Source organism: Dromiciops gliroides, chromosome 1 (genome assembly GCF_019393635.1).
Source record: "Dromiciops gliroides isolate mDroGli1 chromosome 1, mDroGli1.pri, whole genome shotgun sequence".
NCBI classification, from domain to species: Eukaryota; Metazoa; Chordata; class Mammalia; order Microbiotheria; family Microbiotheriidae; genus Dromiciops; species Dromiciops gliroides.
The window spans coordinates 613,197,152-613,219,526 of NC_057861.1; the positions used below are offsets into that span (position 1 = coordinate 613,197,152).

General features: G+C 38.9%; 1 protein-coding gene across 1 annotated transcript in view; it reads left to right on the top strand.

Moving 5' to 3' along the window:
• Positions 1 to 22,375, top strand: part of PRUNE2 (prune homolog 2 with BCH domain) — a 338,542-nt gene that overhangs the window by 212,555 nt on the left and 103,612 nt on the right. The window contains exons 7-8 of the mRNA XM_044001558.1: positions 13,683 to 13,841; positions 15,346 to 21,928. Of these exons, the coding sequence (XP_043857493.1) occupies positions 13,683 to 13,841; positions 15,346 to 21,928 (6,742 nt within the window). The remainder of the gene's footprint in view (positions 1 to 13,682; positions 13,842 to 15,345; positions 21,929 to 22,375) is intronic.

Below are 22,375 nucleotides of genomic sequence, written 5' to 3' on the forward strand. Positions count from 1 at the left end.
ATATTTTTGTACAAATAGGTCCTTTTCTCTTTTTTGGATGTCTTTGGGATATAAACCTAGCAGTGGTATTGCTGGATCAAAGGGTATGCGCAGTTTGATAGCATAGTTGGGCATAGTTCCAAATTACTCCCCAGAAAGGTTGGATCAGTTCACAACTCCAGCAACAGTGGATTAGTGTCCCAGTTTTCCCACATTTCGCCCAACATCCAACATTTTGCTCTTTTGTCACATTAGCCACTCTGATAGGTGTGAGGTGGTATCTTAGAGGTGTTTTAATTTGCATTTCTCTGATCAATTGTGATTAAGAGCATTTTTTTCATATGACTACAGATAGCTTTGTGTTTTTTTTTGTCTGAAAACTGCACGTTCATATCCTTTGATAATAATACATTTTAAACTTAAAAGTATATCATGCATATATTTTTTGGAGAGCTGGTTGTTAAATATTTACCAGTCCACCACCACCAGACTACTGGGACCAGTGCTCTATTAATGGATTTTTATTCATGGTCCCAGGAGACAGATCAAATAATAGCTATCCCAAAGATTTAGGCCTGTGTGCTTCTTTTCCATGTTGTCCACTACTCCATGGAAAACATGCTGCTGTTCCTCCACCAAACTGGTACATTTGAAGCTGCTGCCTTCCAGCAACTGCCTGAAGGAGGAGGGATATCAGGACTCTGGACCAGTCTACTGTTATCCACTCTGCTCCATCTCTGACCAGGAGAAATGACCTGGACAGCAAAGACAGTTCAGATGCCCCTCAGGGTAGTCTCACCCATGGAGAGCTGAACTCAAAGTAGCCCAGGATGACTTAAAGGCAAGAATCCAAGGCAGTGTGTCTGATCCAAACACAGAAGTGGCAATTTCTGGGGAAGTCCCCTAGAAGCTGGGAGCTGTGTGGTTGTTCACCTACTTCCGCTATTCTGCCTGATCTAAAAAAAAGAAAATACTGTTTTCTGGATACTTTCCCCATTGCCAAGAGCAGCAACAGTGTCCTGCAAAACACTGCTTCCTTATATCCTGAAGATTCACTGTTTTTCATCACTCCCCCATCCACCCTGACAAGCTCAACATCACCCTGCACTCTGAGCATGCATAGCTACCTCCAATATGAGTGAAAGATTTTGAAGAGTCAAGGCTTCAGCAAAAAAATGGTTCCTTATAAAGCAGATAGAAGGAAGTGTGGAGTAATTGAATGAGTATTGAACAAGGAGTTTTAGGACCCAGATCCTGGTCCTGGCTCTGCCATTCATTTGCTTTGTGACCTTTGGATAAGTCATTTAACCTTTCTGAGCCTCAATTTCCTCATATATAAAATGAAGACCAACAAGATCTCTGATTTCTGTCTGTTGCTAAAATTCATTAATTCTCCATTTTTCAGACCAGTCCCAGGATTCAAAGACCCACAGATAAGCTGCCTCCACTCCAAATTAGTGAGAATTTTCACTGCCCTTATCCAACTATAGACACTGGTCAGAAGGTATCTAGAAGGATGATGGCATGAGGGTATAGGCAAATGTTTTATTATCAGTCCTCTAACCCTGACCCAATGAGATTCATTTAATAACAATGACCTCAAGAGTTCAGGTGAGGCCATGATCCTGACTGAGCCCCTTCCCTCATTACTCCACACCCCCCACCCCATCCACCATGACATGTATCATATGTCTATATACAGTATGAGTGTATATACATCTCAATACATACATATATATTACATATAGGGTTATAAAAGGCTTATATGTTTTAGTATTTAATTAGGTGATAAAATAATTTTTTTATGAAGGCCCCTAAATAGCTCTCTCAGCCTAGATATCATTCTGTTCTCTATATTTTTTCATGCTAATTTCAAAGTATAATAAATAATATTATCATTAAACTCGAGGTACTGAAGTATAATGGGTAACTGTTTTTAATAAATCCACTGAAGTTGGGGGTTTTTTGCTACTAAAATGCCTTGGCTATCACATAAAAGTAAGTGTGATATAGTGCATAAGTGATGTGTGGTAAAAATAGGGAAGATATCTTTGCTTACCAATTAAAGAGTGAAAGACTAACAAAATAAACAAAATCTCTTAATTTATGCATTTTGTGTTCTCATAAATCATTTCCTGTCAAAATTATCAGACTTTATTATTGCTGAATATTTTAAACATCATAATGGAATTTTGGTAGCATAAATCATAAAGCTTTCAGTTGGAACATTTGTGTACATACCTCAGCATTTTTTCATATATCTTGATAAAAATGTCCTCAGACTAGAAATAACTTCGTGCGGAGTATAAATGTCAAACTCTGCTCTTAAATTTCAGGAACTCAGCAATCCACAGTGAAGACTGTGCTTATAAGCTAGTTGTGGATTGTCAAAGTAGGATACCAAGCCCTACCATTTTTTAAAAATTGGAAATATTACAGATCATGTTTTAATTTACTTCTGACTTGATTCTTGATAATGTTTTTTCCCCCATTTCATCTCTCATTTAGATTAGGAACATATCAGTTGCAAAAGATCCATTGGTACATGGCTTATTTGATTTTCCATTCTCAATGGAAAAGTCATTTAAAAAATATGAGAACAATTTGTCCATGACATGGTAAAGCTATTTCCCTAGTCATAGACTCACAGAACAGTGGAGCCAAAAGGGAGGTAAGAAATCATCTAATCCATCCCTTACCCCAAATCATGAATCCCATTATAGTATCACTAATAACTGGCGATTCTTCATCTAGTGGTGAGGAAGTCATGATCCCTCAAAACAGCTCACTTCATCCCTTAACTTCCCCAATTATCATGAATTTTTTTCCTATTGTAAAATCAAAATCTGACCCTCTCCAATTTGAATCAGAGTTACAAGTTCTCTTGTTTGGGGTCAAATTAATTACATTTTTATTTTTAAAAATCAATTTGTGGGGCAGCTAGATGGTGCAGTGGATGGAGCACTAGCCCTGGATTCAGGAGGACCTGAGTTCAAATCTGACCTTAGACACTTTACACTTACTAGCTGTGTGACCCTAGGCAAGTCACTTAACCCCAATTGCCTCACAAAAAAAAAGGCAATTTATGGTGGTAGCTGGGTGGCACAGTGGATAAAGCACTGGCCCTGGATTCAAGAGGACCTGAATTCAAATCTGACCTCAGACACTTGACACTTACTAGCTGTGTGACCATGGACAAGTCACTTAACCCTCATTGCCCTGCAAAAAAAAATCAATTTATAATCCTTCCATTCAACACATTAAGAATCTGAGGCCCAGGGAAGAGAATTAAGCCCAAGGCCACACAGTAAGTTAGTAAAATAATTGAAATTAGAATCTCCATCTTTAATCAAGCAAATGACAAACATTTATTAAGTTCCCACTATTTGCCTGGCATTGTGCTGGACACACACTGGGGATGCTAAGACAAAAGTAGAAACAGTCTCCCTTTTCATATTCTAGCAGGAGACAACATTTACATTTATACATTTATACCAATGGCTTTGGTAGGAAAGCACCAATTGTGAGGTGAGAGGCTCCCCAACTTTTCCATGCCCTCAGTATATCAGTAATTTTTTCCACCCTCAGTCAAAGCCATAAGTCAAAAGAAATACCTAATATATCTGTTTACTAAGTAGCTAGATCCAAACAACTTATTAAGTTTCTCTATCTTAACGACTTAGAAGTCATTTTTAAAAGGAAAATTAATTGAAAGTTTTTAAAAATCTCATCATTAAATAAGCACAGTTACTTACTAAAGGGATGCATGCACCCATTGGGCGCTGAACAGCTTCTCAAAGTCGGAATCTGATTGGATACTGCCATCCTCATTTCCTGTTCTACACTGATTTTTGTGAGATACTTGCTTTATATTGCAGCAAACTGAAAATTCAGCTTTGTTGTTGTTTTTTGTTTGTTTTTTTTTAGTGAGGCAATTGGGGTTAAGTGACTTGCCCAGGGTCACACAGCTAGTAAGTGTTAAGTGTCTGAGGCCGGATTTGAACCCAGGTACTCCTGACTCCAGGGCCGGTGCTCTATCCACTAAAATTCAGCTTTGAAGAAAAGAAAGTCTGAGAGGTTACTGGTGAAACTGAATCAAGGAAATGAGAATGTTATATCAAACATTTGAGAAGGTTATTGAAAGAAATGTAGCATGAACTCGTGTTGGAAATGAGAACCATCTCAATCTAGTAGTTTTCATGGTGTCTGTCTGGCACTTAGTATGGTGCCTGGCACATTGTAGGTGATTAATAAATATAGATCATGGAGTTGAAGGGAATGAGGGAAGGTCTCATGTAAAATGTACCACTTGAGCTGAATCTTAAAGGAAGCTAAGGGTTCTGAGAGAGAGGAGGAAAGAGTTGACATTTCAGGAATAGGATGGTAGTGGTGGTGAGTGAGTACAAAAGCATGGAGGCAAAACTTGGGGGGCCATGTATGAAGAAAAACAGTAAGGAGGCTAGATTGGCTGGACCACACTTTGTGTGTAGGTCAGTAATGTGGAATTAAAAGACAGAATGAGGTCTAAATGACAAAGGAGTTTATATATGTTTATAGGTAGTAGAGAGACACTGGTGTTTACTGAGTAGGGGAGTGAAATGATCTATTTTTCCCTTTAGAAAAATCACTTTGTTAACTGTGTGAAGGTTGAATCAGAGAAGGGAGAAACTTGAATTAAGGAAGCCCAATTAGGGGGTTATTGCAATAGACCAGGCAAGAAGTGATGAGGGCCTGAACAATTATGGTGGTTGTGTGGATAGAAAGAGATGAGAGTTGTCTAGATAGAAATGACAGATGACTTTTTTCAGCATTCTTTTTATTATTATATACTTTTGCCTCTGTTTCATTTGGTTAAAGTCTTAATTGAGGTTCATTTCTGGTTATTAATATCAAACAAGGCCTAATAGAGACATATGCTTGCCAAAAGTGTTCGTCCATTTGATAGGAAATATCCAAAGCAGAATTCAAATGGAAGATGTTGTTCCTATAAATGGTGAGGACTTCCACATTCTCTTTTTTGCAGTTGACATTTCAATAAAACCTAGAACATTTCATATCCTCCTAAATGAGATCAATAATCACTTAAAAGAATTTAGCCTATCTACATAAGAAAAATCACATGGATGAAGAATGCTTATTTTCCTTATTTAGTTTTAGACATTTACTAGGTGTGTGACCCATGGCAAGTCACTTAACCTCTGTTTGCCCCATTCTCCTTAACCATAAAATGGAATATATAATAGCACCAATCTTTCTGGGTTGTTGTAAGGATCAAAAAAGAGAATTTTTGTAAAAAACACTTAGCAGAGTGCCTGACACATAGTAGGTGCTATTCCCTGCCTCTTCTTATGAATAATCCACAGTCTTTCAGCATGTATATCTACTGGAGAAATTTACCATTGACCTGGTATCCTTCTTGTTTCACACAAGAATCTGAGAGGAAACTAAAAATATTAGGGCACCCTATAGGATTTAGGGTTATATTGTATTTTTTGTTTTATACATTGTCACCTTCTATATATATGCCCTACTCTGACACTTCATTGTGGTAACACAGGTTACCCCTAGGTTCTTGAAAGCTTTGGTAGCAGACATGAGGTCTGGAAGCTTCTATCAGGCTGAACAGACTGTGTCTATTTTCTGAGGACAAGCCTACTTAACCAATGAGAGGCTCATCTTCTGCAGACTGGTCATTAGGTGATAAATTCTTTTTCAGTAGCATCCAAGAAACAAACAAAAATACAAAATGGACCTCCGTTTTGGATAGTTTCCTATGGCTTTTCTATTGAACTTTAGCAGAATGACAGAAGGGAAGGTAAAGAGTCCTAGGGATTCCCATTTTAGATGATATTTTATCATTAATGTAACTATCAGTACTCTAAAGATGAGATCCTTGTTCAGCAACCAAGGAGTTGACATCCTACTGAAGGAGCAGATTGGTACAAAAAATAGAGGATTTCATTGGTACAAAAAGCTCCCTATAATGTATTTATATTATTATAAATAAAACACTTTTAACATAAAGACATAAGAAAGTCGTAGCTAAATGGAAGAATGGATGATACTTCCTTCTTGGAGAGCTAAATAAGAATTATCAGGGTTGGGGGCAGCTAGGTGGTGCAGTAGATGAAGCACCGGCCCTGGGTTCAGGGGGACCTGAGTTCGGTTCCGGCCTCAGACAATTGACACTAGCCGTGTGACTCTGGGCAGGTCACTTAACCCTCATTGCCCCACGCCAAAAAAAAAAAAAAAGAAAGAAAAAAAAAAGAATTATCAGGGTTGATTTCATTATACACCCAAAAGCAACTAGAAAGATTATTTCAAAGGGTGCTTGATCATTTTACCTTCAAGTGCTCATTATGAGCATAAACAAAAAGATAACTAAGAAGATAATTGCTGAGATGTGCCAAGCAGAGCATGTTTTGCAGAGCATGAAGAGGTAGACATTCTATGAATAATTTGATAAGGTTAAGGCATAATATAACTCAAGTTCAACAAACATTTATTAAGCAACTGTCAGGTACAAGGCACTGTGCTAGGCACTGGTGACACAGACACAAACACTGCCCTCAAGAAGATTACATTTTATCATATTCATACCCAGTGACTTCACCGAGAAAGTAGGCACAGGGAAGGACAATGAAAAATGTCAGAAATATTATTAAGATTATGAAATTAAAGCAGTCAAAGACTTATAGAATACTATATATCATGTATTAAATTTATTTACTTATTCATAATTTTTGTTTATATCTCTTGTTTTTATATCATGTTCATTTCCAAATACATCCCTTCTTATCCCTTTATTCTGCAAGCCATAATTAATTCTCTTTAAAGAAGAGAGTCAGAAGGAACTTGGCATACTGAGCATTAAAAAACAACAACAATGAAATCAACTATAACTAAACAGAAAGGAAATGACTGTCTGTTAATGTGGAAACAAAGTATAGATCAGTTATCAGCCAGTTTACAGTAAAAGTGAAAATTAGTACCAAACTAGAAGAATGTCTAAAGATGAGAAGACAACATGCCAAGCGGGCAGCTAGGTGGCAAAGTGGATACAGCACCGGCCCTGGATTCTGGAGGACCTGAGTTCAAATCTAGCCTCAGACACTTGACACTTACTAGCTGTGTGACTCTGGACAAGTCACTTAACCCTCATTGCCCTGCAAAAAAAAAAATAATAATTTACAATAGTTGCAACCTGACATACCCAGACAAGCTACTTATATTAAAAAACTGGAACTGGAATATAAACAAAAATTGGAATATAAGCTTATCTATGAAATTTTATGATGGAAGATTTTAGAAAATTATAAGTAATATTGCTTCATAAAACAACAAAGAACAATAAAAGAGGAAACCAGTTTGCTGAAATCTTGATTTGAGAACCAATTAAGCTAGATCATTCAAAGGTACTGGAAGAATTATAAATAAACAAAAGTAGAACAGATTTGCCAGTGTTTCCAGTGATATCTTTTCATCAATGATATCATCAATATTAGGCAAATATAATTAAAATACTGTTACTAGCTCATGTCTATAGTAAAAGTCTATCAAAGGTTGCAAAACTTTCATGTACTTACCTCATTCACATACATCCTTTTGAAGTGGAAATGAGATGCCATGATCACCCCCATTTTATGGAATTAGAAAGATGAGTTGTAAAATATTCAAAACTTGCCAAAAAACACATAAAGAATAAGTAATAGTTTGAACTTCCTCCCTCTCTCCCCCATAATGCATTTTCTTTCCTATCATGGCAATGAGAGAGACCAACTATTCTGGTTTCCATACTTTCCCCTTGGGAATATGTTTACATAGTATCCTGGCAACTTCACTTTGATGGAGACCTATATTGTTGACATCAATATCAAACATACCTTGGTGGGGCAGAGACAAGATGGCAGAGGAAAGGCAGTGACTTCCCTGAGCTCTCCCCCATACCTTCTCCAAATACTTTCAAATAATGCCACAATATCAGACATACCAGGGACTCTGATTTATACTCATATCAATGCCAACTTGGTAGCATTGCTACACCATTGAAAGACCCCATCTTCAGGAGCTCCTCAGGAAGATGGAGAAATGCAATGAGATAATATGAAAAATTTTAGCACCTAGCAGAGCACTTATACTATGGTGCTTAATGATTGGTTATTGAATAAATCAAATTAGCAGAGCCACAATTTGACCTTACTGTCTCTGACTCAAATCCTGTGCTATTTTTGTTTGGTTTGGTTTTTCCTGTGCTATTTTTAAAGGAGGAACTGACTCAGAGAAGTTCTACAACTTTCCTGGATATACAACACCAAGTGAAGTCAGTACTTAAATTCTAATTTTCTGACTCCAAATCTAAGACCTTTTTCAATATATCATATATTTCCTCTTTTTCTGTGGGGCAATGAGGGTTAAATGACTTGCCCAGGGTCACACCACTAGTGGCAGGTGTCTGAGGCTGGATATGAACTCAGTTCCTCTTGAATCCAGGGCCTGTGCTTTATCCACTGTGCTACCTAGCTGCCCCCTATTTCCTCTTTTTTGACTGGAAAATCACAAAACTCCTTTCCATAGTGATCTTCTTCATGAAACAAAGAAACACAAAAAATGGTGTAAAAAAATCTTAAAACAAAATTAATGAGGGGCAGCTAGGTGGAGTAGTGGGTGGAGCACCAGCCCTGGATTCAGGAGGATCTGAGTTCAGATCCGAACTCAGACACTTAACACTTACTAGCTGTGTGACCCTGGGCAAGTCACTTAACCCCAATTGCCTCACCAAAAAAAAAAAAGTTTAAAAAAAATTAATGAACACTTAGTCCTTTTATAGGTTTGAAACTCACAAAGTGATGGAAACTAAGAGCAATTCCTCTTCTTCCTAACAATAGGACATGTTTGGGCAACTCTGCTAATAGATTACTAAGTTCTATACCTAGCAAAGAGCCATTTGCTATGTTCCACGTAGCAGTTAAGAGAATGGAATTCTTCAAATGCAGGAAAAGAAAAAACAAAACACCTCACACCACCACACCAACCTTTCTACTTTCTAAACATTTGACAAATGAAGTATTTTTTTACATTTCTAACTTAAGGGGGGAAAACACATTTTTGGACACATTTGAGCAGATTAATAAATAGTATTTGTATACATGTAACTAAAACAGTAATTTATCAGGTAGAAGGCAGATGGGGAGACTAAAATGCCAACCTGAATATACAGTTGTGTTGCACTGATGATGAACTGCTGTTTATTCAGGGACAGCCTAGCTTGGCATAAACAGAAGCACCATCCTAGCACATGACTGTGCTTTGCTAGAAGACAATAATAAATTATCTGCTATGCAAACAGCGCTAGCATAAAGGAAGAGCAAACATCCGAGGCTGGCCGGGTTCCTCGACTCTCACTTGTTCTCAGGTTTGCCTGTAGTGCAAATATAAATCTCGACATTTTCTTAGGGCCAGAAAGATACTACTTGATTTGGACAGTTCTTTGTGGGGAGAGGGAGTGCATTAGTGTTCTGGCCATTTTAATTTGGTATTATTTTCAGACTCACATAATGGGTTTCTTATCCAGCACTGTGTGATTCATAGAAAGATGCAGTTTACTAGTATTCTGTTTAATACTGTGGTTGCTGGTATCACACAGGGTAAACTCTAGAGTTGTGTCAAACTCAAATAGAAATAGATCCCTGCCAATCACATTTTGCCTTAGAAAACCACAAATTAACATTATCTGTGTTGTGTTGAAGTTTTATTAATTTTGTTGAACATTTCCCAATTACATTTTAATGTTGCATTCTTTTTAATCTTTACATTAACATTCTTTTAAATTTTAATTATTAATTTATGAATAAAATTAATATTTCCATAACATAGTACAATAGAAATGATTGTACATGAAACTGCAAATCTACTATGCACAACTTGCTATTCCTTTCAAATATACAATGAAATTATCATGTAATTTCTTTTGTTTTTACTTCCTCCCATCCCCTTTCCTCACCCAAGAGATGACTACCTGATTTGGACTGAGAGTTTAACAACTCTTCTCTAAAGAACAAGTCAATGAACATGATAGAGAAAAATGCACAATGTCTAAAATACCAATTTATTAGAATATATATCACTACATAAATACTTTATAGGATTACTATTAACACATGGTAGAATAGAAACCAACAGACCCTTTGGCTGTTTTATGGATTAATAAAGTTAGACAAACTGTGCTTCTAGCAACAGTGATTTATCTGAATGTTGGTTTTGTGCTTGCCAGTCATATAAGCCTCCTTCTCTAGCTTGATAACAGTGTTCTACACATAGTAGGCACTTAATAAATATTTCTGCAATGACTGAATGGATGTTGAATTTCCTAGTCTGACACTTCATTATAAAAGTTCTTATGACAATAGATCTTGTGACCTCTTCGATGTGAGTTCTCCATCCCATTGTGTATAACTTTGGTACTTGTTTTCCTACAAATCCTCCACTGGAAAGGGGTGAAGTGTAGTCATGAATGCTGGTGAAACAAAGAAGAACAAATTGTCCCTTGCTCTCTCTTCTTTTTCAAGCCATACATTTCTCTGATGACATTATAAAATCTTTTCTGTAGTTTGTTTCAGTTTGTTCATTCCCAACATGTCCATACCAGAGCACATGGTTGGGTATAATATAAAGAACTCACTCATGGGTAGATAGATAGGTAGGGGGAGGGAGAGAGAGAGAGAGAGAGAGAGAGAGAGAGAGAGAGAGAGAGAGAGAGAGAGAGAGAAACAGGCAGAGTAGATGGGATAGGTATAGAAACATAGAGCTATAGATATAGAGACAACTACAGATATATCCATATATGTATCAATATAGATATATGGATGTAGGTATGAAAAAGATACGAATATAGATATAGGTACATATATAAATAGATTTAGATACAAATATAGCTGATATGGATACAGATGTAGAGATAGAGATAGATACAGATGTAGATGCAGATATAAGATAGATAGAGATAGAGATAGAGATAGAGATAGAGATAGAGATAGATCTTGGACAGACACTGAAAAAGGATGATAAGCCAGGTTCAGAATTGAATAGAAAGAGAGTGGGCTGAATTGCTTTGGGAAAACTGTACAGTTCTTTCAATGACCCCCATGTTTCTCCCTGAAGCAAAGGCCCGTCTTTTGAGATCCATTATTTTTCTGGCAATGTTGTAAGGCTCTACGCTATGGAATACCACATCACTCAAGAGTTGAAATTGAGGATTTAATATAGAGTCATTTTTAAAATGTATAATTTGGGGCAGCTAGGTGGCACAGTGCATAAAGGATCAGCCCTGGATTCAGGAGGACCTGAGTTAAAATCTGGCCTCAGACACTTGACACTTATTAGCTGTGTGACCCTGGGCAAGTCACTTAACCCTCATTGCCCCACCCCCCAAATTTTTTTTAAAAAGAAATGTATAATTTGAAGTAAATTAAAGGACCATGGAACATATTACCCATCAGAATTCTGAACAAGAGACGATTTTATGAATAAACAAGAGATAGAGAGCATTATGGGGTATAAATAGATAATCTTTGATTATCTTAAATTTAAAAGGTTTTGTACAAATAAAACACAATGTTGCCAAGATTAGAAGAAAAGCAGAAAATTCATATATGTCTTCCTCAGTTTTTCTGAAACCATCCTACTTGGCATTTCTTATAGCACAATAGTATCCCATCGAAATCATATACCACTTCTCCAGCCATTCTCCAATTAATGGGCATCTCCTCAATTTCCAATTCTTTGCTACCACAAAAAGTTGCTATAAATATTTTTGTACATATAGGTCCTTTTCTTTTTCCTTTGATTGCTTTAGGATATAAACCTAGTAGTAGTATTCCTGGGTCAAAGGGTGTACACAGTTTTATATCCCTTTGGGCATATTTCCAAATTGTTCTCCAGAATGGTTGGACCAGTTAACAACTCCACCAAGAATGCATTATTGTCCCTTCTTTTCATATCCCCTCCGGCATTTGTCGTTTTCTTTTTCTGTCATGTTAGCCAATCTGATGGATTTGAGATGGTACCTCAGAGTTGTTTTAATGTGCATTTCTCTAATCAATAGTGATTTAGAGCAGCTTTTTTATATGACTGTGGCTGTCTTTGATTACTTCATCTGAAACCTACCTGCTCATATCTCTTGACCATTCATCAACAGGAGAATGGCTCTTATTTTTTATAAATTTGACTCAGTTCCCTATTATATAAGAAATGAGGCCTTTATCAGAGAAACCTGTTGTAAATCCCTGGGCAAGTCAGTTAACCCTCATTGCCCCGAAAACAAACAAACAAATAAATAAATTTAAAACGTCACTTGCCTGAGTTGTTGATAATGATAATTACTTTTTGCTATTGTCATATTTAAGAAATAATAATAGGAGGCACCTTGAGACTATTCTCTTAAACTTTAGTTGATTTAGCCTTGAGTTAGATTTCATCAATGGCATCTTCTCTTCATTTATCTGACCAAGTCCTGAGGACTCTTCTACTGTTCAAAGTCTAGTACATACCTTCTAAGGGAGCCCTGGACCCAAACTCAAATGGGCCAACTCCATTTTGCAAATGTATGCTAGATAGTCAATTGCACTATCATAGAGCTTAATAACTTGTTTAATTTAATTGTCAATAACAGGTTAGTATTCCATTTCAGGAAGGTTACTCTGACTGTTAGTTTCTTAAACCGACCAGTGGCTTACTTTTATTTATTTTTCGGGGCAATGAAGGTTAAGTGACTTGCCCAGGGTCACACAGCTGGTAAGTGTCAGGGGTCTGAGACTGGTTTTAAACTCAGGTCCTCCTGAATCCAGGGCCAGTGCTTTATTCACTGTATCACCTAGCTGCCCCAGTGGATTACTTTAAAAGATAATTTAACATTTTCTATTTTGTTTATGGAATTCAAATTAGTTCAAATTAATTTTAACAGTTTCTTTAATGGTTCCCATTATCCTACAGTCTTTTTAACTATGGTATGCACCATGTTTGATTCAACACTAACCTCTGTCCTTGTTGAATCAGAACTAAGCAGTCAGATTGGATCACCAGCACTAGGACTTGACTGAATCCTTTGTTATCAGGAGAAGGGAAAGTATAAACAGAATGAAATGCCCCCCACAGCTGTGTGACCAGAATAGTTTCCTTTTTCCTAGTCACTTACTGCAAATTCATTCTCTTCCTCAGTGTTTTGACAGCCATTTCCACTATGCATCCTATATGTGCTTATGGAATTCTCTTAAACATATCCTCTGGGTATCTTACATAAGAAATGTGGCTTTTCCTGAGTGGCCTCATTTTAGGCCCCACCAGGCTTACTTCCCCTTTAAATGTCCTTGTGACTGCACCACATGTTTTACTGGCTGACATCATTGACAGCTGCTCCTAATTATGTAGGAAAGAATTGTTTCTTTTATTATAAAAGTAACGATTCCCAACCTTGACTTTACAGTATCCTTTTTTATTTTAAGGATTGGTATAAACTTCTCAAAAATTGTCAAAAGAAAATAAACTTAAGTACACTCACACTGAATATTTAATGTTCACCATATAGTACTTTTTAGGATTAGACCATAGAGTCTACATGTGTGCGTGTGTGTGGGGGGGGTGTATCACATTCCTCCCACCTCCAAATTGGGAATTTCTATGATAATGTTTACATTTTCTTTCTATTACAGGACTGTATGTTTCATAGAAACATTGTTACTGACCTGAAGATCTTTACAGAAAAGTATGGCTTTGATGTACTCATCCTTTTGGCCAGTTACTTATCGGAAGAACAACAGACAAAACGACAGATAGCTGTATACTCAGAGAATGTGGAGTTGTGCAATCAGGTGAGCGAGCACCCAGCACAATAGGTTGTTTTTAGTTTTTTATTTTGTTTAGTTTTTTTTTTTTGCTTTAAGAACGTTGTGTAGAGGAGAGGGTGCTGAATTAGGAGCCCAAGGACTTGTGTTCAAATCCTGCCCCTCCTACTTATTACCAGTGTGACCTTGGGAAAATCACATGCCCTCTCTGAGTTCCAGATTCCTCATCTGTAGAATGGGAAAGTATGACTAGATGATTTCTAAGATATGTTCCAGCTCTAAGTTTATGGTCTGTAGAATACTGGGATAAATGGTCTATGTGGAAGGTCGGCTTTTAAGAATTGAACTAGAAGTATCAAAAGACAGTCCTATATTAGGTTACAGAAGATGTCAGGTATCGGGTTAAAACAAGTCTTTGAAGGTATCATCATAGACCCTATAAATATTAATTTCCTAGGAGAGCCCAGTGCCCACTCCTCCTAATAATGACCAATGGGAAATGTCTTGTTATTTTGAAACACTTTTCCAAATGGAAATTGCCATAGGAAGGAGCTAGGTCCTTTCCTTTACCCTAATGCCACTTCCTGGCTGAGCTATTAGTCAACCTAAAGACAAGCAGTGATGATTTTAAATTGCCATCCTATACTACTCCCATATCCTAATGCTAATATATGGGAAAGCTGGAAGGCACTGCAGTGGTCCTCATTCCTTCCTCCCATTCCCAGAGGTCACAGGTAGCAATTTAAGAATACAATTCCTCTGTCACTGCTGTTTATATTAGAATGTCAGTGTATGCTACATCCAGGGGTCCTGATGTATAACATGTCACTGGACCCAGATGGCTCTGGAGGAGAGAGTGAGGCTAGTGACTTTGCACAGCCCTCCCTCGCTTAAATCCAATTCACTGCAAGCCATGACATCACCTTCTGATATCATGGTCCTCTTTGACAATGAAGGACAAACAACAAAAATCTTATAACCTTTCCTGTAGCTTCGCATACAAAATTACTCTTTTGTGGCCCCCACTCCCTTATATGTGATGTTTCCCTATTTAGAAAAAGTTGTCTTTGAAGGCAGAGACTTCTTTGCTTTAGTTTTTGTCTTCAACTTTTAACATAATGGAAAGTAAATAGTAAGTGCTTAATAAATGCTTTTTTAACCATTCATTCATTGCATATAACTTGCGTTTGGAAGAAGGGTTGTGTAGCATGTGGGAGTAAAATATGGCATTTAGAGCCAAGGCATTTCCAAATGGGGCAGTGCCTCTCTTGCCAAATACCTCAGTGTGGTAGAATGTAGGTCCTTATAGCCCTCTGGTTCTGTTTTTGTTTTGTGCAATCCTAATTTTTGTGTGCCACCATTTGGAGGCAGATGAGCTGGGTTCCACTGAAGTGAAGCCTTGGTTTTTAAGTTACTTTGTTTCACTTATCCTTTCAAGCTTGTGTGATTAAGTGGCTATGATGTGAGTTGGCCACAAAGGTGACTGGGGTGAATGGCCACGTTTATTTGAAATCCTGTGCTCTCCTGACAGATCTGCTGTGAACTGGAAGAATGCCAGAATCCTTGCCTGGAGCTGGAGCCCTTTGAATGTGGCTGTGATGAGATCCTGGTGTATCAGCAGGAGGACCCCATGATCACTTCTGATCAGATGATTCTCCTTGTCAAGGAAGTCATTAACAGGAGCTGTTCAGAAATGGTCTCCAACAGCCGCACATCCTCCACTGAAGCCGTGGCCGGCAGTGCACCTCTCTCTCAGGGGTCTTCTGGCATCATGGAGCTGTACGGTTCTGATGTAGAACCACAGCCCAGTTGTGTGAATTTCATAGAAAACCCTCAAGATCTCAATGGCTCCATCCCAGCTCAGGTAGATGTCAATGTAGACCTCGTGAGCCCTGATAGTGGGTTGGCAACCATTCGAAGCAGCCGTTCTTCCAAGGAGAGCTCAGTTTTCCTAAGTGATGACAGCCCAGTAGGTGAAGGTGCTGGGTCTCATCATAGCCTCCTCCCAGGGTTTGATTCCTATAGTCCCATCCCTGAAGGAGCAATAGCTGAGGAGCATAAACCACAGTCTGGAGAAGATGGTGAACATTTTGATCTTTTCAACTTTGACCCGACACCCAATGTTTCTGTGCAATCCCAGTCATCTTCCCGTTCAGCTGACTATTCCCCAGCAGATGACTTCTTTCCCAACAGTGATTCATCAGAAGGACAGCCACCCACAGTGCCAAAAGTACTTGATGAAATGAATCTATTAGGGGGTGACATGGATAATTATTCACCAGGTTTGCTGATGACAGTGGCTGAAAAGGAAAGTCTTCTGGAATTTGATGGGGAATTTGCTCAGAGGCAGGAAAGTCCTGGGGACCTCTCAGAAAGAACTTTGAGTCTCACGGATTTTGTGGGAGATGACTCTCCTCCTTCTGAGAGACTGAAAAGCGTTGGGACGAGAGTCCCACCAACTCCAATGAACAGCTTTGTGGAAAGCTCACCACTCACAGAGGACCCAAGCTTGTTCTTCCCAGAAGACATGCTGCCAAAAATAAATGATTTAGATCGTACAGGATCTACTCAAACCCGAATGAGGTGCAGCAGCTGGTGGGGAGGTTTAGAAATTGACTCGAAAAATACTGCCCTACTGAACACTGACACATGCAGTTCCAGTGAACAGGAATCTGTCTTCCAGAGCCCTGAGTCCTGGAAAGATCATAAGGCAAGCCCCGTTGATAGGAGGGCTTCAGATTCTGTATATCAGCAAAAACAGTCAAGACATAGTGAATACCCAAAGCTAGGTCCCTGGGAGACCCAAATTGAACAAGAGAACATGGATAACACTGACACCCATTACCAAAGTGAGGACAATCCAGAACACCAGAAACTGCCTCCTGAGAAATCACATCTATCACATGCTTCCCCTCAGGGGACATGCCACTTGATAGAAGACTTTGCTTCTGTGTGGCAGCCCAACTCACCTTCTACAATGGAAAGAGATGCATGGGAAAATCCTGCAGGTGACAGTGATGAACAGGTGGAGTCAGAGCCCTTCCCCACCTGGACTAAATTTAGTAAAGATGACAGCACCAATGCTCTGAAAAAGACCTGGAATGGGCATCAGATGGACAGAAGTTTGCCTCCCAAAAGGGACCATGATGAGTGGGCTGTGGTAAAGAGGGATTTTTCTTTTTCTGCAGAAGTCCCATCAGAGAGTTTACCAAAAACTCCAAATAATCAAATGACTTCAAAAGCCTGGGATGAGAACAAAAGTGATACCAACAATGTCCACACTGAGTCTGAGAATCCCAGTCCTGATTCTGAAATTATATGGAATAATTCCAAACTGCTTAGGAAAGATCGGGATGGGTTCAATGATTCTGAGATCAGGAGAAAATCATTTGAAAAGGTAAACACCTGGAACTTATATGAAGAGAATGATAAGGAAGGAGCTCCAGCTCCCTGGGAAGATTCCTTCTTATCATATAGGTGCTCAGACTTTAGCACATCCAATGTAGGTGAAGATTTGATTGCTTCCGAATTAGATACCAACTATTCTACATCAGACTCTATATCACCTACATTTGTGGGGGAGGAGAAAGAAACCGAAGACAAAACTTTTGATCAGGATGTTAACATAGCTGCAGAAGAGACCTCACTGAATAAGTCAAATGATGCTGAAAATCTTCCGCAGTCAATGGAGGCACCATCATACAGAAATCGAATTAGTTCAGGCCCGGGGACCCTAGAGATGTGGACAATGCATACACCAAATGATAGCCAGATTGTAACGGTTGATTCAGAACCAAATGTCCCTTCAAATCCACATAAAGACTTACTCAAGTTAGAATACCCAGATACTAAGAATTTCTTGGCCGAGGATGATGCTGGGGAAAGCAGTCAATCTAGTTATGATGATCCTAGAATGATGCAGATGTATAATGAAACAAACCGACAACTGACCCTCATGCATAGTGGCACCGAACCCAGGCAGGCAGCTCCTGAGAATGTTGATTTGTGGAATAGAGTCATCCTTGAGGACACACAGTCAACAGCAACTATTTCAGATTTAGATAATGATTTAGATTGGGATGACTGTAATGGGGGGATAGAGCCTTCCAAAGAAGGAGAAGCCCAAGGATACATGCATGAAAGTATAGAACCACAAACTCGATTTTCAGTGAGACAGCTAGAACCATGGAGTGTTGAGAGTCAGGAGGACAGTCAGGTAGGGTGGGAGCACCACATGCCCTACATTCACTCTGAGGAAGGAAAAGATGCCACCTTCAATAAATTCAGTTCATTGGACGAGAAAAGTGGACAGCAAATCTTTAACAATATTTGGGATACAGTCATGAAAGATGACAATGTGTCATCCTTAATACTGCCTGACTCATCACACATTGTAGATTCAGATGAAAACAAATCACCATGGGAAACTCTGAGCTCCTCAGAAAATATTAAGGACAACAACATCCCAGATAAGCTAGAAATCTTAGAAAATGAGCAGGAAGAAGCATTTACACCTGTCACCCCTCTGGCTAATTCTGTCAATCAGGAAACACAAGAAAGTACTTCAGTGAGCAATGCAGTATTCTTTGCAACAAGTCCTGAGAATAAAAAACATCCTGAACATTCAGACATATGGAAGGATAAGACTTATAAGCATAGTGAAGATGAGAACATCCAAGAAAACATTGATAAGGAATATTTAACTGAAGAGGATACAAGAAGTTCTGAGGTAGATAGTGCTTCAGGAAGTTCAGGAAGAGAAGACAGTGAGCCAGAACTCTATTCTCCAGTTGCATATGAAAATCAAGGAACTCGTGATGACTCTAACAAAAGCAGCTCTCCTTCAGTTGCATCTAGTCCCTACACCAATGAAATCTCAGAGGAGCTGGTGGAACTCCAGAGCGATACCACTAGCCAAGAGACCAGTGATACAAGAGCTTCCACAAATAATCTGAAGATAAATAATGCCTGTGAAAAGCATTTTGTGGATCAGGGAAACTCAGTTGACACTGCTAACATTTTATCTATTGAAAATCAAGATGTAACAGATCATTCATTATCTGAAATTAGCCTTGAGAAAAATGCGTCATATAAAATTTTTGGATTGGAGAGTATGTCCACAGAGAAAGTAGATAAGGTACCTCTTCTTAAAAGTCCTCAGAGTCTTGATATTTGGAATGCACGTGTAGGTGGTGACTCTCAATCAAATGGAACTAGTCTTGAAATAAATGAAGACTGTGAAATGAAAAGTATTCAAAATCATCTTGCTGCAGGAGATTTTCAAATGGCAAATGGTGAGGATGATCTTGTGTCCAGTGAGTATACACACTCAAGTGCATCAAGCCCTGATCTAAGTGATCCATCTGCTGCTATGCCCAGCTTGGGTGACATGAAGACTACAGACTATCAGCAAAAGAATCAAGATGACTGGAGTACAGGAAATAATAAAGACTCTGAACTTGTTACCACTGATGATCAACCAGAAATGGTGCCTGAAATGGGAGACTTGCAGGGAGAAATGATGGATGAGTTCCAAAAGGTTGTCAAACACAAAACTTTAGATATCTGGGATGCCCAAATGAATGATGATGAATCTTCTTTGTCAAGCCCTGATGGAGGGAACACTCCTCGAAATTCAGGATCTCAGGAAAGAAGTTCAGCAGTGAACCTTTACCAAAAAAATGAGCCTGAAATTCCTAAAACTGCACTCAATGATACAACAAGCTCAGAACTGAATAGCAGCTTTAATCGTGAAGATAAATTGGAGAAAGAAGTTAATTTGATCACTTCCCAAGCAGATTTGCAAAAGAATTCTAGGATATGGAATATATTCAATGAAAAAAATGCATGTTTGACCATAGCTGGCCAAGAAAGTCAAGAATTTCCTGAATATAGAGATTCATGGGAAACAACCAAAGGTGAGAGTCAAGGAAGCCCATTCTATGAAGATCAAAGCAGTCCTGATCAATGGAATTTCTCACCTGTGAGTAAAAATGAGGAGCAGGCAACTGAATTTAGAGAGGAGGCAAAGTGTTCTCCAGAGACATTGAAGACTGAAGATGTAACTGAAGAGGCATCACTGCAAATGTCTCCTAAAAATGTGAAGACTGAAGATGTAACTGAAGAAGCATCACTGCAAATGTCTCCTAAAAATGTGAAGACTGAAGATGTAACTGAAGAGGCATCATTGTCAGAAGGAAAGCATAAGTCCAAAGTGGAAACTCTTGGATTTTCAGATGACAGAACAGAATGGTGGAACACCAAGAGTCCTGAGGATATTAAATCTTCTGACCCAGATGTCATTTTGGAAGAGACCTCTTCTGTATGCCAAAAGGTGGATCCATGGGATGCACTTATTCAGGGTGATCTTGAATCCAAAGGAGCACCTAATGTTGACCCTTTCACAGATGAAAACCAAGCACCCTTTCAAGGTGAGAATGAGGAAAACTATGAACGACACTGGAACATCCAGCCAACTCAGATAACCTCAGATTCTGTACTGATGGAGCAGTTTGATGAGTTTGACCCAAGTCAAGAAGAAGAGGATTTAAAAGAGCAACTGTTCATATCAGCTGCTGTCACTGAGCTTGTGCCTGAAATCCATACCCAAGAGCAATGTCAAGAAAGAGTGCTGTCTGCTCTGGATCAGCCAGACTCTGAACTCATTCATGCAAATGATTCCACTGCTAACAGTCCTTCCTCTCAAATGACAATAAGGTCTAGCCCTGGATGGAGTGATGAGGTCCATCAAGGTACATTCATCCCAGATATTTTGCATGACAATTTCCAAGAAGGTAGACAAATTATCTCAGCTATGCCTGATCTGTGGACCGATACTGAACAGCCCATCAGCTTGAAAGCAGATGGTGAAAATCCAGACATATTGAATCACTGTGACCAGGACAGCAACTCCCAGTCTTCCACCAGTCCTGATGTGTGTCATGAATATGAAATGAAGAAAGAAACTAGGCAGCATCTTGACCAAGCTTCAACCAGCCCTAGAGAGGAAGCTAGTGATTTTCATCTCACTGAATCAGAGGGGAATGAAGAAACTACTCTAGTTCGTACAGAGAAATCTGCCATTCACAATGTGGAAATGAATCATGAAAAACATTTTTCCTTGCATCCAAACAACAAACAAGCAGATTCTGACAGCTTAGATCTTTCGATTTCTCCTAGAACTTCCTCTGAACCTCCTGAACCGGTTGGTGACAATGGTGGAAACCCAGGAGAATTCAAAGGTGAAACCACCCTAGAAATAGCATCAGTTTTGGAACCAGTGGAAACAGAGAATTTGACTGTTGAAAATGTGGGGACCTATGCTATCGTGACTCCCCAGTCACCAGCTACTATTGAGGTGAACAGCTCGTGTATAACAACAGGTGGTATCTTTCCTGAAAGTCAAAAAGATACAAAGGCCTTGATTAACACTGGACATCCTTTAACTGGTGAAGAGCCAGAAGCCAACTCTGGGACCCCAACAGCCACAAGCCCTTTTTATTATAGAAATGAGGCTATTATAGGACACAGTTTCAATGATGCAATGAACACTCCAGACAGAACAACAAAGGACATGGAAAAATCACCATTAGAAAAGCACAACCCTGAAAATTCTACAAGGAGACAAAGCATCCGTCTCTCAGCAGCCTCTTGGAGTGATTTTGAAGATAGCTCAGTGGTTACAAATTTTGATGAAGAAGCAATAAAAGAACCTGAACACTTTCACTATGGTAGTGAGGCTCTCTTGGAGATGTCTACCAAACATTCACTTATGCCATATACACCTCCCTTTGATTTATCATTTCTCACAGAGGTGCCCCAAAACTCCATGCAGGAGAAGGAAGTCCTTTCAACTGAGGAACAGTCTTCTGACAGTGAAATGGAAGAATTACTATTCCCTGCACCGCTGCCCAGAAAAAACACCACAAGCCATTCAGAGGAAAGAGACGGTAAGGCCAGGCATCAGTTCCTTGAATTATATATACAGGAAGATCCTGAGCCAGCATCCTTGCCATTAGAATCTGGTTCCAATCTTGGGTCAGCTCTTTCTTCCAATGAAGTAGAATCACGTAATTCTGATTCACCAGAAGGTGGCGACATGAGACCACCTAACGGTAAGACATGTTGCATTAACTAACAAAAACATGGCTTTCCTGGAATGATTTAAGAGACTGCATGTGTGGGATTTGTTCTCTTCTCCTGCCCCCCGCACCCCCCCCCCTTAATTTTGCAAAGTCTTGGAGATGAGAAATGAGTATCATGTGTGGGAAACAGAGGGTCAGTTTGACAGGATCAAGTGTCATGAGCTACTAAGTTTTGAAGTGCATGTCAAATGAAGTAAGTCTAAACTTTATGCAGTCTTTTCAAATAAGCAGTCTCTGTAATTAAAATAGCTTATAATTCTTGCTTCCAAGTAACAAAATCAGCCAGTAACTATGAATTTTTTAAAATTGTTTTTAGAAGATGTTTTCATTTTAAAGGGATCTTTTGAAATAGAAGAGAAATTTATATAATGCATCTAACCAAAATGTCTTTGCCTCGTTCCTTTACTTCCCTCTCCC